General features: G+C 33.5%; 1 protein-coding gene and 2 long non-coding RNA genes across 17 annotated transcripts in view; 2 read left to right on the forward strand and 1 right to left on the reverse strand.

Annotated features, from left to right (window-relative positions):
- Rab3-GEF (Rab3 GDP-GTP exchange factor) overlaps positions 1 to 18,109 on the reverse strand; it is a 43,270-nt gene that overhangs the window by 13,157 nt on the left and 12,004 nt on the right. For 6 of the 15 annotated variants that reach the window (XM_069121394.1, XM_069121392.1, XM_069121393.1 and 3 more), the window contains 19 exons: positions 17,409 to 17,647; positions 16,679 to 16,873; positions 13,321 to 13,662; positions 12,863 to 12,931; positions 12,554 to 12,754; positions 12,008 to 12,203; positions 11,792 to 11,881; positions 11,582 to 11,715; positions 11,326 to 11,484; positions 11,034 to 11,225; positions 10,869 to 10,944; positions 10,505 to 10,647; positions 9,400 to 9,540; positions 7,664 to 7,808; positions 7,384 to 7,513; positions 7,076 to 7,292; positions 5,768 to 6,040; positions 4,146 to 4,325; positions 478 to 486 (listed from right to left, as the gene is read on the reverse strand). In XM_069121394.1, the coding sequence (XP_068977495.1) occupies positions 478 to 486; positions 4,146 to 4,325; positions 5,768 to 6,040; positions 7,076 to 7,292; positions 7,384 to 7,513; positions 7,664 to 7,808; positions 9,400 to 9,540; positions 10,505 to 10,647; positions 10,869 to 10,944; positions 11,034 to 11,225; positions 11,326 to 11,484; positions 11,582 to 11,715; positions 11,792 to 11,881; positions 12,008 to 12,203; positions 12,554 to 12,754; positions 12,863 to 12,931; positions 13,321 to 13,662; positions 16,679 to 16,873; positions 17,409 to 17,647 (3,131 nt within the window). Of the gene's footprint in view, positions 1 to 477; positions 487 to 510; positions 2,780 to 4,145; positions 4,326 to 5,767; positions 6,041 to 7,075; positions 7,293 to 7,383; positions 7,514 to 7,663; positions 7,809 to 9,399; positions 9,541 to 10,504; positions 10,648 to 10,868; positions 10,945 to 11,033; positions 11,226 to 11,325; positions 11,485 to 11,581; positions 11,716 to 11,791; positions 11,882 to 12,007; positions 12,204 to 12,553; positions 12,755 to 12,862; positions 12,932 to 13,320; positions 13,663 to 16,678; positions 16,874 to 17,408; positions 17,648 to 18,109 lie in introns of those variants that run through there. The other 9 variants (XR_011174197.1, XM_069121391.1, XM_069121398.1 and 6 more) reach the window with 6 other exon arrangements.
- Positions 10,534 to 11,209, forward strand: LOC138183946 (uncharacterized). Its single transcript, XR_011174198.1, has 2 exons — positions 10,534 to 10,671; positions 10,896 to 11,209. It is a non-coding gene; the product is annotated as an uncharacterized LOC138183946 (long non-coding RNA).
- Positions 14,019 to 14,563, forward strand: LOC138183950 (uncharacterized). Its single transcript, XR_011174204.1, has 2 exons — positions 14,019 to 14,126; positions 14,284 to 14,563. It is a non-coding gene; the product is annotated as an uncharacterized LOC138183950 (long non-coding RNA).

Below are 18,109 nucleotides of genomic sequence, written 5' to 3' on the forward strand. Positions count from 1 at the left end.
TATATACATACATAGATGTGTGTATGTCACAGCTAACACCGATCGATGGGAGGAAAACAGTAAGGTAGACAGAGCAAATCAGTTAAATTTAAATGCATTGGTTAAGAGTGTAGTAATAGTAATAGTAGTAGTAGTAGTATAGTAAGTAGTAGTAGTAGTAGTAGTAGTAGTACTAGTAGTAGTAGTAGTAGTAGTAGTAGTAGTAGTAGTAGTAGTAGTAGTAGTAGTAGTAGTAGTAGTAGTACTGGTAGTAGTAGTAGTAGTAGTAGTAGTAGTAGTAGTAGTAATAGTAGTAGTAGTAGTAGTAGTAGTAGTAGTAGTAGTAGTAAGTAGTAGATAATAGTATATATGGTTAATAATAATAATACGGCTAAAAGTAATGGTGAGATAAAGAAGCATTTCCGGAACACGGCCAACACTGATTATAATTAATATACTGAGTTCATATAACAAACAGTGATTTAATTTGATTAGTACCTCGAAATCCTGTGTATGCCCAGCCCAGGGGCAATGTCGACGGACAGGACAAGAAAACAGAAAACAGAAAAACAGAAAATTAAATTTCTGCCAACAATCAATTAATTATAATAGAGTCCACTCAATTAGAATATTAAAAAAGTTGATTATTATCTCAGGGCTCAGTTGTATACGATGATAATACAGCTATGAGATTATTACCTAATACGTCATGGCCAATTTTTAAAAAAATCAGCGGTGATTGTTCATTGTTCAAGGACCATCTCAAAAGTTCCCCAAGCTGAGGAAAGTCTATCGATGATCATTCACATATTTCATGTGTACTAATTTCCGAAATATCATTATCGAGATGTGATCATTGACGAACGTTTCATCATACTTGTGTTACACTTTTCTCCTTTGCAATTGAATTCTTTTGATATGTCGTAAACAATCATTATAATTATCTTTTTCTTCATTATAATTGATTATCCATTAACTCTTTGTTGTTTTTATTAATTTATTCATTCTTCTTTTTCCTTTCTCTTTCATTGCGAATAGACTTTCCTCACGTATGACCACGACAAATAATGATAGAAACAGAAACAAATCGTTAGACTTAATAGAGAAAAATATAATGGCATCCAACATTCAATACAAATTATGATAGATGTATATATATATAAGAATAGTATATATATATATAATCAAAGACAAGTTTCTATAGATTTTTTAACCCTTATCTCCTATATGAATGTATATGTATGATAAATGTATATATAATATGATTATAATACAGATAAAAGAGAGACTGCAGCTGCACATCGAGCTCCATGCAAGAAAACACTGATTAACGCTTGAACGAAAATATTACCCAACAAAATGACCGATAATTTATATATACGTGTAAATATGTTGTATATATATCAAAGTACCCCTGTCAGTATGTAAAATACAATTACCACATAATAAATGTTAAATACCCAAGTGTATATATAAATATATATAGAAATAAACAGATATAATGTATAATAAATATCAATATAATATTCAGTGAGATAGATAGAATATCATGATAACCAGAGTGTCAGGGGCTGCTCGTCCTGTGTGAAGAATTATTTTCTTTGCTTTTTTACGATTTTCTTTTTTAATAGCGTGTATGAGTATGTTATCGTATGAATATATGATTAATTATTAGGTTTTTGTTATTTTTAACCCTTTGTACTCCACTGGTGTCGATATAGCGATATTCATAATGGGAACGTTGGTTCTTAAATTACTCTCACCGATAAAATATGGAAAAGGGAAGAGATATACTTCCTTTCGAAATTTATGATTTCGGATAATTTTACTGTAAAAATTTTAAGTTTGCTATGTTTTATGATTATGTTAGGCAAAATTTCGGAGTGCAAAGGGTCAATGCATTGCCGACCACGTGAATTATGCTTGACTATAATATAGTCACTATATGATGGTTATCACGCGATACTATCTTCGAATTCACATGTTAACAATTATGAGATTCATAACAAAGGCAGATCTTGTCAAATCTTTCGTCTTTTTAAATAATCTACCATTGCAATCATTAGAAATGGGATTCAATAAATGATGGAGCCAATACTATAAAATATGATCTAATATAAATGAAATACAACAGATCTAACAGAAGTAATACATGTACTTAATGCTTATGATTTGTTATAGAATGAAAAATCTTTTAATGTATTAAAACAATCTTTGTCAAAATTATATTTCACCAGAATAGCCTTTATGTCTTTGTTTTATGTCTTTAAAAGATTTATGCCAAGAATATTGATATTTCTAATATTCCATTGTGTGCTCTTTTAATCTGTCTTTCTAATAATTCATAATTTAGTTGAAGATGTAATTATTTTGCGATATCTTGAGTAATACTATAATTTCGTGTGAATATCATGTTTAAAATAATTGAGATCTATTGGACCAATGAAAAACAACGAAAAATTAAATTCTATCGAGCCAATAAAAAGTCAAAGTTCCTAATATATCTTCTTGCTCATCTAGAGAAATATAAATGTTGACAAGATTACCTTTTTTCATGAATCCTACCGATTCACCTAGGTTAACTTTATTATTTATTATGTCGTTAAACGAAATGAGAGATTTCCTCGATTGGTCGGCAATGTGTCAATAATATCTGGATTAATTGAACTAAATCAACATCTTGATCTTCCCTCTGCTCTTCCATCATCGCATCGGTCCCATTCGTCCCCCTCGTGTGCATGTGTCTCGTATGTGTGACATTTGTCTCGTGTTTCGAACTATAGCAGCCTGAAAAAAGATTCTAATTTCCCCTTTCATATAATTACATATTACAATACAATGTAAGTATTATTCTCGTTCCTGCGACGAGGAAGGATTCGTGAGAGAAAAAGTTTCTGAATCGAAAGGGAGATTTCTCTTTAGGCGGTCAGAGCTTCGTGTGATCCTATTTTGATCGTCGTACACCTCACAAACTCATACATAAGAGTCGGTAAAGATATAATAATACGTACAGATACAAAATTAAGCAGATCGTGGTGGCTAGCAATGGGAGATAATATTGAGTGGTCCTTGCATCAATGCAATAAAACGGAAGAAAGGAACGAAAAAGTAATACACAGAGAGAAGATTCAATAATATCGGAAGAGTATAAAGAATAAAAGGGGCTTGAGGGGTGGTTCTGGGATGGAGCTTCTGTGGTTTGCTCCCCTAACATTCGCCTCGATTCAATTCTTTCATTTTCTGAAGGAACTAATCTCTTTGACTACCAATTCTTTTTCGACATTAATTGAGAAGCTTTTTGAAAAAAGGATCTATAACATAATACATAGGTGACGATTTTACTTTTAGATAAGACATAAATTTTATATTGTAAAAATGTTTGAAATGTTCGAATATGAATACAAGTTATTGTTGATGGGTTTTAATCCTTGGAAATTTAAGTATGATATGAAATTTATTTTTAACGAAAATAAAGTTATTCGCAAGAATATGAGAGATTCTCTAGATAAAAAGGTCATTTTATTGAAGAAATCGTTAGTCCAAACGACGAGTTAAGAATCATATAATCAATATATTGATTGAAACACGTTAAAAACATTATCAAAAATTCGAACTAGACCCACTATTTTACCTTACTAACCCGGACTTTTCTAGAAAGCTCCCCAATTCTACCTTCGCTCAATAGAACGAAATTTCTCTTTTACTAATTCTACAAAATTGAATCGAGGCAATTTAACAAACTAACCCCCGTAACAAATTCTCAGACTGCATATGTATTTTTCGGTCGCTGAAATAAATACATGATTATACTTTGTGTTGGAACATATTATAGTCGAGACAGTAACATCGCCAAAAAAAGACATGACATCGTATATAGTCAAAAAACAGTAGTGGATATAAGTAAAAAAGTTCGCTATAGATAATAAAGGGACGGATATAATATAGTAGTATAATATACCCAATAGAATGGTGGAAAACTTTGGATGCGTTTTCAACATTACATGAACAATTGGACAATGTATAAAGAAAAGATAGATAGATAGAGATAGAGATAGGAAAACAGGTGTTTGCAACAACCGGTTAAAAGTTCGAAGATTCCATTCTTCTTGCAGTTTCGTTTCGAAACGAATGAACGCTTGGTGCACGCTTTTGGGTGCGAATCATACCTTGCTATTCGCGAAGAGGAGACCCACGCCCTCCATGCAAACCTGAAGGAGCCCACCCTCGCCGGTGCGCATGTCCTGAACTGGAAACTCGCCGCCGAGTTCGATACCCGAGTTCACTCCACGGCCGCGGGCTGCTGCCTTTTCCATTGCATCCTTTATGCAGTAGTATAGGTCCTTGCACTAAAAATTGATTGTTTCATTAATTTATTTACCTATAACTCAATTTTTTCACTTTCTTTTGCACATTTAGCGAATTTTTCTGAAAAATTTTGTTTTCTAAGTGATTGAAAGTTAGATACAAAGAGGAAAATATAACTTTCTTTTATTATTTTCCTTTATTATTACTATTATGAATATTTACTATATCATGGATTTAATTAATTGAGTGGTTAGTTTCATAATGTAATCGAAAAGTGTATGAGACAAACCACTTCGAATTTTTGAATATACTAATATATCTAATATATGTAATATATCCTCTGAATATACTACTTGTATCATAACAATAGATGGATTTGTAAAGCTTAATTACATATACATCTTAGTTAACGATCAGGCGTGTACATATCCATAATATAATTTCCATGCTTCTGCGACAATAAAGTGACCATGAAAGATGATTAAGATCGTTATTTGAGTAGCTATCTCCTCAGGTATCTATGATACCAGAAAGTATCCTAATATTTATGAACAGAAATGCTTAAGCAATATGAATCGCTTGTTAGTTACAAGAGTGGCCACGCGTTAAATCCATTACACGCTTTATTTTGTTGTTTATTGGAGACAAATGGGGACTGTAAAGGTCATCGTTAACAAAAGAGACCTATAACAACGAAGTATTAAACTATTAAAGGGTCCTCGATTTAGAAGGAATTAGCTATGGATCAATTAGAAAATGAGTTTGGTCACACAGTGAATGAACACTTATTTAACAATTCTCAATTTATAAGAAACATTATAAACGATTTAATTATAGAATAATGATATTGATATACATAGGAATAAAATATTTATATTTATATATAGAATCAAAATTTTCTACTATATAGCGATATAAGAATATTTATTTCTACATAGTAAAAATGTTTGATCCCACGAATTTTATTTTATTTTTAAATTATTGTATGTATTTGTAGCGGCACAGAAGTCAAAGGACGACGCGAGTCGAGAGCGACTCATGCTCTTGTTTTGCCTCAGGACATTGACTCAGCCTTGACGCAGAAATGTAATGATAATCAAACTCCGGGCAAAACAATATCGCCGCTATATGCAACCCTCGAATCAAGACGAATTCAAATTTTCACACAGTACACACAGTACATATCGTGTATCTAACAGTATTTAGAGTATCTCCGAGTATCTTACGGGTCTTTATCGAATTACGCGACGAGCATTAACGAGTTTTTACCCCCTGCGATTTTGTTTTGTTATTTATACTTTGCACTAACGACTCACGTATACGGCTGTACATTAATTTATTATTTTAAATATATTCGACGGTTTCAACAACGAGCAATCTCGTCCTTTAAACCTCACGTACTAACTATCCTCTACATATATTCTGTAAATTAAAAAATGAATTGAAATTTTTCTTTGAATTTGTAACATTATACACTGCGTACCTTTTTAGTATAATACTTATGCAGCTGAGTTTGCCCGCCATTTCGCTGCCAAAGGCACAATACTTTGTTCTTCGGACTGTAAGTCATATTCACCAAACGCTCATACCACCATCGCTCCACGATCACGCCGTTCACAGATCTCAGGACAAGCCCATCGTGGCGTACCTCGAGAAATCGTAGATCACCTTCTGCATCGACTCCAGCGTGCACGGTGAAAGATTGACGATGCATTTGTCTGGATGTCAGAGGCTTCAAATCTATATCGTTCCCATACTGAAACGTGAAACACCATTTAGCTAGAATTTTCTTACGCTCCGGGAAATTTATAGAATTTTTTGACATTGTACATTTTTCGAATTCTTCGATGCAAGGATTTAATCTTGCAGAATTTTATTTAAAGCTTTGTAGGACTCTTCGATATTGTTAGAATTTGATCTAAAACTCTTTCAAGTTCTTTACTACCGTAAGAGATTTTGAGCTGTTTAATGTCCTTGAAAATGTTTCAAGGTTTTAATGATTTTTTCGAATATTTCAGTACCTCAGAAAAATTTTAGAATTTTCCAGTACTCTAAGAAGTCCTCGAGTTTGTTTATTACTTTAAGAAAATTCTTTTAAAAAAATTCTCAGCGTTTTGCAATACTTCATAAAATCCTTAGAACATTCTAATGTCCCATGAAATCTTTGAAATTTTTTCCATCGTTCTAAGGAATATTTCAAATTCTTTGGTATTCTAGAGAATTTTTAGAATTTCTAATAATTTACTATTGTAATATCGTAGAATAGCTTTGATTGGAGATCGGCTGAAATTAGAAAACACCGTGTACGTCGTCCTTTGTGGTTTGTTTACATCTAAGAGCGCCTATGTGACTAAAGTGACCTAGTTCTTGCAGAGGTATGAGAAAAACGATAAACAGCGTTAGAACAAAAGACGATTTCGGTTTTCAAGGAGAGGTGACGGAGAGGTCAGAGTATGCGAGTCGAAAAGCGAGTGTGTTGCGAAGAGCAGAGTTGATCGAGACGTCGAAGCATAGAGACGTTAGAGTTGAGTTGTGAGTGTTGTCGAGTGTTAGAGTTGCTAATGAGAGAGAGAGAGAGAGAGAGAGTTACCAAACAGTTGTCAAGTTATTTGATGTAAATACGAGCGTTGCATTTAGTTTTCCTGTTAATCAAACATCGTCTTTTCTGTCTAACTAATATCTGTATTTTCAATCCATTATTAATAAATTATAATTAATCGGGAAAAATTACATCTTTAATATATATTCCGATATTACACTATACAACTAGGAAAATGGATATTCTACTTACGAGATTGTGTATTTGGTCGAGAAGTTGATTGAGCTCCTGACTGTAGATCAGACCAATATGACTCTTTCCCAATAGCCTCCTCACTTTCCGTTTCACTTCATCCTTATTCACGTTCAGCATCACTAAAATCGCCGTCAAATTGTGCAACAGGGTGCACAGCAGTCTATCTTCGTCATGCTCTAGTCGTTTCTTTTCGCTCTCGCTCAAATTCTTATACCTGAATGTGGATGCAAAATGAAACGTTTATATTATGCCCGAAAGCGTTCCATCCGAAATCTTTATCTATCATCTTTATTGCAGAGGCTAACCTTTCCATCATTTCTCTAGGACCTTGATCCATGCCGATCATGTCTCTTTCTTGAGACACTGCGTCCAAAAAGGCATCCTCCCAAAATTGCATCTGGTCCCAAAGCGACGATCTTTCTTTACCCAGTAAACCTGTATAGTCAATTTTATTTAAGAAAATACAGGAAATATTGATAGATTGAGAGTAAACTTCGCAAGAAGAGATATCTAAATAGAGATTCATATTTACCTATTTATTTAATACTTATTTATCTAATACTGACAGGTTTAGTGATACCGTACCTTCGAATAAATAAGTTCTTGCAGCTTCTGGACTAGGAGCAGCCATGGTTGGTACCAAGCTTCCTCCATGGTACCGGAAACCGGTGCTCAAGGAAGACTTGCTCGACCAAACACTTCCCGTTCGTTGCTTCGGTTGTCTTGAAAACTGAAATCATGATGTAATGTAAGAATTTTTAAACGGTTTCTCCAAAGCTTATTATTCGTTGTTTGTCAAATCGATCAAGGCTGTCGATCTTTGTCTAAAGTTTTCTCAAATAGGTAAGCTTGATTATTCTTATCTACGATTAAAGGGAAGCTTCAAAGGATCATACAATAGAAAACTACGCGAATTTTAATATCTCAGTGCAGTGACACTACTGTAACAAGGAGTATTTTCAAGCGACGAAGTGTTATACATGTTAATTTTGTATTTTACTTAAATGGCCGCTTAATTTGACGCACAACGAATTAGACATTCTTTAAGAATTGTTTTTAGGAAAACTGTAAAAGATAATTCCGCGATTTGTTGTATATTCAGTAAGATATTTTTATACTACAAGCCAATTTTTTTCAGGTACATACAAAGTGTATAAATAAAGAAATATAGACACACACACAACTCAATTTGTTAACATTCTTCTTCTATAAAGTATATATACATAATTAATTCCCTTTAGTAGAAAAGGTAATTAATTTAGAATATTAATTTAATAGAAAGAGTAGAAAGTAGTGGAATACTTCTCCGCCAAAAAATTCCCAAAGAATGACTAATTTTCATCAAACACAACTTTCTTAACTATAGAAAGCTAATCGTGTGTTTCATCGTGTACTAACAGCAATTACAAAAGCTTCATCTTTTCATTAGTGCAAACGTTAATCTAGTGATTGTAGATGCAGAACATGCTGTTCACTACCGCTCTCTTTAACTAATCTTAACTTTATCTTCTTTTCAAATGATCCATTGTAATTCAATGTTTCGCAAACTTTGACAAAATGCAAGTATTGCACAAGCTCTGCGTTCTTTTTCCATCGACTCTCAACTAGAATTATGTACGAACTCTATATACTAAACTATAAAACTTTCTTAGCTACATATTTTACATACAGAGTGTGACACAAATTAATTGCCACGATGTTTGAACTCGTTCGGATAATTTAGCAAAGAAATATTTCAAACCAAAGTTCATTGATATTAAATGAAAAATTTTATGGGTACACAAAAAAGAGTATCTTTGATTCGTAAAAAAAAACCGAAGTTATGTTACGTTGATCTTTGTTTTATCTAAGAATATTTGTTTTGTCTAGACAACGTTCTTCTGGAGGGAAGATCATTGAGAATGACCATTTCTCAAAAATTAATTATTAATTTTTTGAAACGAACTAAACGTTTCTTCAAAGTAACTAACAACACACCAATTTGGCCAATTAATAATTTTATGTAATGTAGACTGTGAATAAAGAGAAAATGAGATTTTAGTCACAGCGTTGAATTGTATTTAGATTAAAATCAATAAATTTTCATTTGAAGTACTCTTTTTATTATACTATCAAAACTGGCTCAAATATTATCATGGTGATTAATTGATGCCACACCTTATATGTACACTACATGTAATATAGAGGCTTGTTGTTGCATAAGTTCATAGGTCGTTCATCTGGATAAACCTGGTTCGGTTTTGCTAACAACTATTTTAAAATATTCTATATTAATTAGCACATTAAAAAAAAAAGAAAAGACTAATTAGTGATCAATTTACATTGCCTTGTTCGACCTCGCTATCAGAGACAGTGCTTCGGAAAGACGCCTGGTGCGCTTGCCGAAAAGCAGGATTAGTGATTATGCTACCTCCGTCTGTGGATAAAGCTTCGCTGCTTCCTGTTCCACCTCCCCGCCCACTCTAAAAACACATGACGCCTCTATATAGCACACTTACTACTTGCAACTTTTTTTTTCTTTCTCTTATCTTAAGTTTTGTTTTATTTATTATTAACAATTGCAAATCAATTTAAAAGATTTACGGACTTTTCAATCTCGCGAGAACTCCGAATATTAAATTTGTATATTAACTGTTGGAGGAAAAATATGGTATTTTATTATTGTTTATGCGAAATGTTAGGTGTATAAAGAATTTTCATAAGTTTTATTTGGTCTGATATTCATGTATTATAGTTCTGAATTATTTCTCGTAGTGCGCTGTGTTCCTCTAAGCTCGTGGATTAGTATTACTGATCACTATTCTTGGGCAATACTTATCGTTTGACAATATTAAGTATAACAATCTCTCATGCAATTATGTGTACCTGTGTATTTAACGGAAACAACACCCATTTGTCCATCGTAGGGAGATAATACATAGGAATTTTTAATTTCAACAACTGTTTCGTCGTTGTTTAATCCTACAGAGCCTTTCGTTCACCTACGCTTTCAAATGTTTAATAATTTTGTGTCCTATGTCGTTTCAAATATGTATGAATTCTTCGAAACCATCAATGCGTTTAACTTATAAGTAAATTCAATACATTTGATTGATCTACGGTCTTCTAAAATTCTTAATCAAGAGAAAAGGTATCATAGAAAATAGAAACATTTTCCGTGAAATCAAATATCTTCTTTGTACATCTTTCTATATGGCTTGCAATAAAAAAGAAGAAAAAATATATAAAAAATCTAGAATATAAAATACTATACATGAAAGCGTACGAGGGAAACGAAACATTCTGTAAGAATAGTTTTGGTAAGCTTTATAGTTGTCGGACTGTACACGTGAAATGTAGACAGAAAGTGAGACCATGTAGAGAAAAACACCTTTGCTACCTTCGTATGCCACGAGGTAACGTTCTGACGGAACTCGTTGCTTTTACCTCAGAGTCGAAGGACGTTAGCCTGCTGAGGAACTTTCCTTTTTTCGTGAACACATCGAAGAACGTGTCCGTCGTCGATTGGCTCCCTTCGTTGGCCGGTGGTGCGTGGCCGTGTGACATATCCAAATGAAGTTGAGACGTATCTTCAATCAAAGGATATTTACAGTGTTAGAATCAACTCAGACTTGGAATATTAATAGACTGTAATTTATAATGTAACATGGGATATATTAAAATTCACGTCGTTCTATATTTTTCTATTTGAAAAGATCCTAACGATGATTAAGTGAATCACTAATATATTTTAAGTGGAATTTCTGAAATTTCAAGTCTTTTGAGTTCAATTTATCGTGTTCTATTTTACCTGATTTCGAAAATTCGGGCTGTACAGGAGACTGTGGAGACTTCAAATTTTCCCTGCTGCCAAATGGGCTAGATGCCTGGAGGAGTCGTAAAGAATTAGAAAGAATTGAATTATAACATTGATAACACGAAGCAAGGTAGATAATTTATAACGAATGGTACATACTTGAGACATTAGTGAACTATCGAAACCACCCTCTGAAAGATCCTTACTCCAATAATGAGTGTGTGCAATCTCCAATAGCTGGAAGACTGACGCCATTCCACCTAAACCGAAGTTATTGTAAGTGTGTCCAAGACCGTGAGCCACTGCTTGAAGGCACTTTAGCATTCCCTTGTAAACTGGTTTCGAGATACACTGTTGATAAAAAGCGGAACGAAGAGAAGTTCATGAATGTTGAAATTGACATTATGACCATATATATACATCATGAAGGTTTTGTATAAATTACACTCACCACATCGTCGATATGATCATCAGGACTAATCTTCTTATGAAGACCCTTATTCAGTTTCGTCACCACCAGATCTCGATAGCTCTCATCCTCCATTAGTTTCTTCAGCCTATTCAGTTTTAGCCAACCAACGCCTTCGCCGGCTATCACCTGGTTCACCACCTGATATAAATTCATAAAATGTCTCTCTTATAATTGAATCCTGATTCTAATCCTGGGTAATATAGCAAAATAAATATTAATAAACGAAAAAACTTACATCCGTCAGGAAAGCTTGATTGTCACTATTTGTACTAGATCTCTCTGCATTCTGCATCCTCTGAATATCTTCCTGATTAGCTTTATTCGTCGAGTGTTTTATCAATGACGAGCGTTCGACCAATCCTGTTTTACCTAAATAAGACGAAACAATTTAAAGAGTCAGAAATTAATTTTCAATTAGTCGAGATTGAAAAAGGATAATAAATACTTTTAGGGAAAGGTCCGAGTAATGGTGTCTTCTTATCCGCCTTTTGGGACTGAGGGAAGCCGGTATTTCGACTAGAACTACTTTTACTACCTACAAGTGTAAAAAGAGAACTACACAAAATGAATTGAAAAGATTTATTTTATATATTTTTTATCTTTTGTATATCTTCTTGTATTGTATTTGTAGAATAAATAAGAAAGAAGAGATTAAACGTACCAAACAGATCGCTAAACATGTTGCTCGTTTGCGTAGCGATGCCATTTAAATCACTACTAATATTGCTGAAAAAATCACGTCCGATTTCCCGGCGCCCTCCGCGGTTATCCGAAGCGACCAATTGCGTGCTACTCGAATCTCTTCGTTGCAACATTCCCGGAGGCGATGGGGGTGAATGCTGCGTATCGCCAAGGCCCTAAATAATTTCATTTCGTAAAATTTCTTCTTTAGAATTTTGATTTTGAAAGACAATTCTTTCACTTGGAATTAAACTGTTCAGTTCCCTTTAAAAGAAACTTTTTATTTTTAATATTCTTATTTAGCGTATATTCTCCGTATCCATAAACTTTTAAAGTTTGTTTCAAGTATTTGCGCTATTGTTATAAGATTTATTGGGAATTTCTTTGGAACTTTGAAGTGTCTTCAAAGTTTCTTTAGAAACATTTTGAAAGAGAGATCCTGATTAACCCAGTGAATGAATCAGTTTAAAAGATTTCCAAATTTAAAGAAATGAAGAAATGTATCATTAATAATAATGTGGCGTACCTTGAGTAAACCTTTCTTCGCAGCAACCTCTTTGGCACTTTTTGTCAAGTCTCCAAAAGTGCTCTTGCTTACGTACGTTAAATCATCGAATGTATTTTTGCTGACTCCAGCCGCAGTTTTACTAGCTTCCAAAGCGCTCTTCGAAGCTTCTTGAACAGATTTCGTTGCCTCCCCCATGGCTTTCTTCGTCTGTTGCGTCAACTGTTTAATATTTAAACGAAAAATTCAATATTTTCTACTTAATTTAAGTATTATAATTATATCGCTTAATTTAAATATTATAATTAATGTTTTGAGATAAAGACTCACTTGTTCCAATGGCGCGAAGAGACTATCTTCACCGGCCTCTGTAATCTTCTCCTTCGCCTGATGTTTCAACTGTAAAACAAAAAGAAAGAAGCTGCAATTGTATATAAAAAAAGATTATTGAAAGTTTTCAAGGAAAATAAACTATAAGGTAATTGTACTGTAATTAATATCAAAAGTATTTGCGGCTGGTATGATTATTATCGGAAGAATCTTAAATTATCGGAAGAATCTTAAATTATCGATAAAAAGGTATAGGCAATGATGAGAATAGCAATAATAATCTGAAAAGCCCTAAGTTTTCCGTATAAATCATTAACCATTCTGTTAGAATTTTAAACCATCATGGACATTATTAAAATGTAAAAAGCATTAAACGTGATCGCTCTTCAATCAAATTCTATAACATCTAAAATTCCATGATTTCCGAATATTCACAATATTCAAAGCCACAAAGATACCTTATCCATCTGAGCAAGAATTCCATCCTGGCTGCTCTGTCTCTTAGTTTCACGGACCAAATCCTTCGCCTGGCTCGCTATTTGTTCTAGCAACGATCCTTGAGAACCTTGTCTTAACACACCATTTCCAGTCACACTGGAAGCTTGTCTTGGTAAACCTTCGGCCTGCTTCTGTCCACTAGTATTCACAGATAATTGTCGAGAAACCATTGACGATTCACTTTCGTTGCTACTGTTGCTACTCGTCTGTCGAGAAAATGGTCCTGCTCCAAAGCTCGACGTCCTCGCTAAAACGTTGCCCACACTTGGGTGACGCTGCAGACTTGCCGCACTTGGTTGAATCTTTGAAATAACACAAATAATGGATAACATTAATTACCGTAAGCTATTTTGAAGATTTATCGAATATTTTTGAAGAAGACGTTTGTTCTTGGAGAAAGATCCTTTTGGGAAGAAAGACCGAACAGTTTTCAACTTTACATACACACACATTTAAATATCGAAAGATGAAATAGAGGAAGAATTCCTTCTTCAATTTAAGGGAGAATTTCTCTAATTGTAAATTTGTTAACTTTTGACTCAATTGTTAGATATGGTAATCGTTAATTTTTTGGAAATTTCTATCGATAGAATATTATACAAGTTCTACCCTTTGCCATATAATATCGAATTTATATATATGTCGGGTTATGGTTAGAATTTTGGGCGCGTAACAACTCTTCACTCGAATCAGCCATTATTTTACAAAGCCGAGATTATATTTTCACCTATATACAAGACTACTACAAAGTTTAACGAATATTAGAGTTTAACGAATAATAAGTTTAACGAATAATAAGTTTAATGAATAATAAATTTAGTGAATAATAAGTTGAACGAATAATAAGTTTAACAAATAATAAGTCTAATGAATAATAAGACTGGACAGGGTAAAAAGGAGATACATGAGAGACAAATAATAAGTCTAATGAATAATAAGTTTAACGAATAGTAAGTTTAATGAATAGTATGTTTTATGAATAATAAGTTTAATGAACGCTATTAACAATGTTCTTGGGTTCAAACGAATCCACGGTCAGCGGGATAACTCTTTACTAAGCGTAAACTAATTTTAGGCGCAAAAAATACGATTGTTGAAATGCTCGATGTGTCACCCTCCAAGGCAATCGCACGAATGCCAGCCTCGTGGAGATTTTTCTCGCTGTACGATTGCATTTGTTTTCTATACTCGTTTGGAAGCATCGCGAAGGTTCCAAACGCCGTTGCTAGGCAGTTTCTGCCTGGAGTTTGATTATTAATACAATGTATGTCCCATTGTATCGGCACCTCCAAGGCAACATCACACGTGGCTAGGCCCGCTTCCGAGGCCGTATGCATGCTGCCACAACCACATTTCTGGGGAAAACCACACAACCACTGCAGGCCTCCGTTAGGCAAAACGTCCATCCCGTGACCGTGGCTACGTCTGGCGACCAGTTGTCACCTCGAACCCAATCTCGCTATCACAAATCTCGAACAATTACAGCTATGATAAAATCTAGGCTAGAGTATTAGAGGATGTTCCCAAAATTTCCAAGGAAAGGCTTCGGTTTTCCTTTCATCTCCGACATATATTTATGTAATATCGATTAATATCGAAAGACAGATAAAGATTGTTATGTAAAAAGGTTTCGATTCAAAAAACAAGAAATAAGATACTTAAGAGAGGAAAGTAAATATAAATACACAGAGTAACGTAAGTGAAGAAAAAGGCGATACTACATACATATGTACATGAAGAATGAAGTTTAAAACAGGAAATAAAATATTTTCAGATGAGATATTTATAATATTACATATTAAAATACTTATTTCATAGTCAAAGTATGGAATGTTAAAAGCAACATGTATCGCTGTAAAATTTAAAAAGACGTTCTTTATCGACGTCTGAGATATTGATCGATCCTTCGACGGTGGAGGCTGGGTCAATTCTAACAAATGCAGATATTTTACGTTCCTTACTTTCTATACTGTACACTGACGTGTCATTATTCTATAAAACTACGCGAACAATTTTATCATTATATGGAGATAGAAATTCTTCTCGTTTAACGTGATAATAATCAAGTCCTTGCCAGGCGAGAGTTAAATAGAGAAAGCAGTCAGTCGTCTTTAAAATTTCCTAGAAAACTGGCGTGTGCAGACGATTATTCATACAATATTCTCTGTTGTATACATATAATTGGATAGTGGCATTCTGAAGTGATGTTATAAATAAAAAAAGATGATTAAGCAAAGATGACACAACTGTTCGTAGTCTGACTTAACTTGTTATTAAATTATAAGGCAAAGGGTTAAAATAAGTTGAGACCGATTGATCGGAAGGATAATTGATGCTTTGAGATGAAGGTTTATGTTACATACAGCTTTGATGAAATGTCATAGATGTTGTTAACTTCAATTTTGTGACATTATAATTTTTGGGAATGAAAAAGAATACCATGCATTTGACCTAATTTATTCGTAAAATATTGATACGATAATAAACATATCAATGAACTACATTGGGACAGTTTTATCAATGAAACGTTTTGTAGATCACATACAAATAATACATACAAATCTTTTTAATACCAAAATGATTTAAAAAATGCTTTAAATGAATCTTAGGAGAGAAATATTAGAAAGAAGAAGAAATTTCCACTACGGAAGTAAAAACCAAATAAATGGAAAGAAAAAGATGTTTGAATGATGAAATTCTGAAAGAAAACACTAGAGAAACGTAGAAAAATAAGGAAAATCAACGCTATAGAATTGCAGAAAGAATCAACAGATATCGGAAAATAGAAAACATTAGAGATACAGGAAATCTATATTATAAGATTCCAAGAAAAAACACTAAAAAGGCTTCAAAAAATAAGACAGATCTATATTTTGAAATTTTAAAAGAAATCACTAAAAAAGCATCGAGAAGCAAAAGAAATCTATACCATATAAAATTGAAAGAAAAACTCCTAAAGAAGTTTCAAAAACCTCAAATAAATTCATACCACATACTTAGAACAAACATTGAAAAGTGAAAAATTATCCAAAAGAAAAGAAATTATTTGAGCGATATCGAACATCGAACGATAAATGAAAGTGAAAATGAAATGAAAGGGAGTCTTTGTAACTCGTTTATATAACTCGATAAGGAAATGTCAAACGACCATGAAAAAGGGGGTTTTCCATGCTGAACACATCGAGTGGAAAATCTGCTGCTTTTCGATGATATACCGCATGCAAAGTTCAAAACAACATCAAAACAAAGAAAAATCGATAGAAAGTAGTCGACAGATGTTACACCAGTCAATAGACCACCAATGAAGGGTGAACTCACAGGAACGACATATCTACTGACGCGAGAAGTCCTGTGGGATGTGGCAGGACGTTCGGTGTCGCCGATGCTCGGAGTCGCTAAAGAACGTCCCTTCCCTACTCCAAACTGTCCTACTGAACTTTGTGCGCTCAGGATTGTGCGTGGTGTTATCGTGGACGCTGAGTCTGACTCAAAGCTACCACCCTCCTCTTTATCCTATGATTAAGCACTTTGTTAGGACGTCGAGCATAATGAGGATACTTTTATTTTGTCGATAGTTTAGCAGTTTTTTAAGAGTTGCTTCGTGTTGGAGATTGATACGGGATGTTCTATGTATAATGAGATTCGTATAGATAGAATGATACGAAAGAAGAATTAAAAATTGTAGGAGGAAGATAAGATTTCAGGTTCCTTCTTTTGAATAAAAAGATTTAAGATTTTGGAATAAAGATACAATTTTTAACTCTTCTTTTCTTATTACTCCGTAGTAAGGATAAATTTAGAAAATAATTTTGGAATGATCCTAAGCAGAAAATTACGTATGCTAGCGACTAAAGTTTCATTTGAGAATGAAGGACCATTATGTGTGAAGTAAAAGTCAGAAATTTAAAGAAAGAAATTAATCTAAGATTCTGTCACTCTGGTAAATTCTGTTGGAAAGAAAATTACTATTGATAAGTGTAGCATTAGTTGCAAATTAATGACAAAAGTAAGCAGAATTAATTACATATATATTTTTAAAAATACTCACATTGGTTGACTGTGACCCTTCTTGAACTTTGGGGTTTAACTCGAACTCAGAGTCCCTGTTGAAACTAGGACTGCTTAGGTCACTGTGACTGGAGGAAGTGCTCAAAGGACTTTCTGGCCTCACTGTCGATTCTTCGTCCACTCCAGGATATCGCAATGAACTGGGTGGATCGTAAACGTTCTTTGGGTCTACAGACAGGGACATTGGTTGAGGCTGCGCCACTTGTGAACAATTGTAGCCTGTAAAACAAATTATATCCGATTAAGAAATAGAATTATTAATGAATTAAATTAAAATTCATTCTAGATTCTCCTATGATTCCATCATTAGAATATTTCAGATAAGAGTACAATCCTAATTGACGTTACATTTTTTCCTATTTAAGTATGATGCTTCTTAAACATTACAGCTTTTACCAACACTCGTTTACTTCCATCTCTAATAATTTCAGTATACCAGTTCTGTCAAACACAAACGATTCTTAAAATCGTATTTAACTGCACATGTTGTATAAATTCATGTGTTTGTGAACACAACCAAAGAAATGGAGAATCGAAACTTATCTCACTTAACCGAGATTTAGCTACATAACTCTAATTTCTAAATACTATAACAATCATTTTCTACATTAACACTGCGTTTGATTACATTTACACTGCACATTAAATTAAAAAATTTATTTGTTAATTACGGCTACTCAC

Source organism: Bombus flavifrons, chromosome 10 (genome assembly GCF_040668555.2).
Source record: "Bombus flavifrons isolate JBK064 chromosome 10, iyBomFlav1_principal, whole genome shotgun sequence".
In the NCBI taxonomy this organism is placed as follows: Eukaryota; Metazoa; Arthropoda; class Insecta; order Hymenoptera; family Apidae; genus Bombus; species Bombus flavifrons.